The sequence below is a fragment of the Penaeus monodon genome, chromosome 22 (assembly GCF_015228065.2).
Source record: "Penaeus monodon isolate SGIC_2016 chromosome 22, NSTDA_Pmon_1, whole genome shotgun sequence".
Classification (NCBI taxonomy): domain Eukaryota; kingdom Metazoa; phylum Arthropoda; class Malacostraca; order Decapoda; family Penaeidae; genus Penaeus; species Penaeus monodon.
Genome location: NC_051407.1, coordinates 37,877,031 through 37,877,830, shown reverse-complemented (window position 1 = coordinate 37,877,830; position 800 = coordinate 37,877,031). Strand labels below are relative to the sequence as shown.

At 36.1% G+C, this 800-nt stretch overlaps 1 protein-coding gene across 1 annotated transcript in view; it reads right to left on the bottom strand.

Annotated features, from left to right (window-relative positions):
• The window catches only part of LOC119587615 (carbohydrate sulfotransferase 9-like), a gene marked incomplete in the record, with an annotated part of 16,747 nt that overhangs the window by 13,945 nt on the left and 2,002 nt on the right, over positions 1–800 (bottom strand). Inside the window, 1 exon segment of the mRNA XM_037936324.1 lies at positions 110–244. Coding sequence (XP_037792252.1) covers positions 110–244 — 135 coding nt within the window.

The following is an 800-nucleotide window of genomic DNA, read 5'->3' as shown; positions in this document are numbered from 1 at the left end:
AAGACCTTGAGTAAAGGAACACCCATGGGCAAAACAATGACATCTTCTTCAGACCGAAAAACAGGCCGAGGATAAAAGACGGGAGTGAGGACCAGTCACATCAGCTTACCAGTGCCTGTCAATACGGCCATCTTCGAACGTGTTGGCAACGTGATTCAGGAACTCCTTGAAGGTCACACTCAAGCGCGCTCGCTCGTCCTCGGGATCGAGTTTCTCGACAGACTTTTTCCTCTTGTCTAGAAATCTGAAATAATTTCACCATAACTAAAAATTATAATAGAATTCATGTCGAGGGAACTGTACAATGCAACAGAGAAGAATGGTGCAACAAATTAAAACAATTCAGTGGAATTTAAGATTTCCACAGAACAGAACATTTCAACTGAATTTAATATTTCAAAAGAACTGAACATTTTATCAGAACTAAAATTTCAATAGTATAAAACATTCCATCGGAATCGAAGATGCCAACAAAATAAACATTTCAACAGTACTGAAAATTTCAACAGAACTGAACAACCAGCAACACTGAACACCTCAACAGAACTGAACAACCAGCAACACTGAACACCTCAACAGCATTAAACACTCCAACAGAACTGAACACTCCAAACAGAATTGAAATTTTCAATAGATTTGAACACTATAAGAAAATTTAACATTTCAACGGAATTGAACACTTCAGCAGAACTAAACAGTTCAACAAAATTGAACATATCAACAATTAAACACTCCAACATAATTGAAAAAAAAATCAACAGAATGAAATAGAATTAAATAATACAACATAACTGAACACC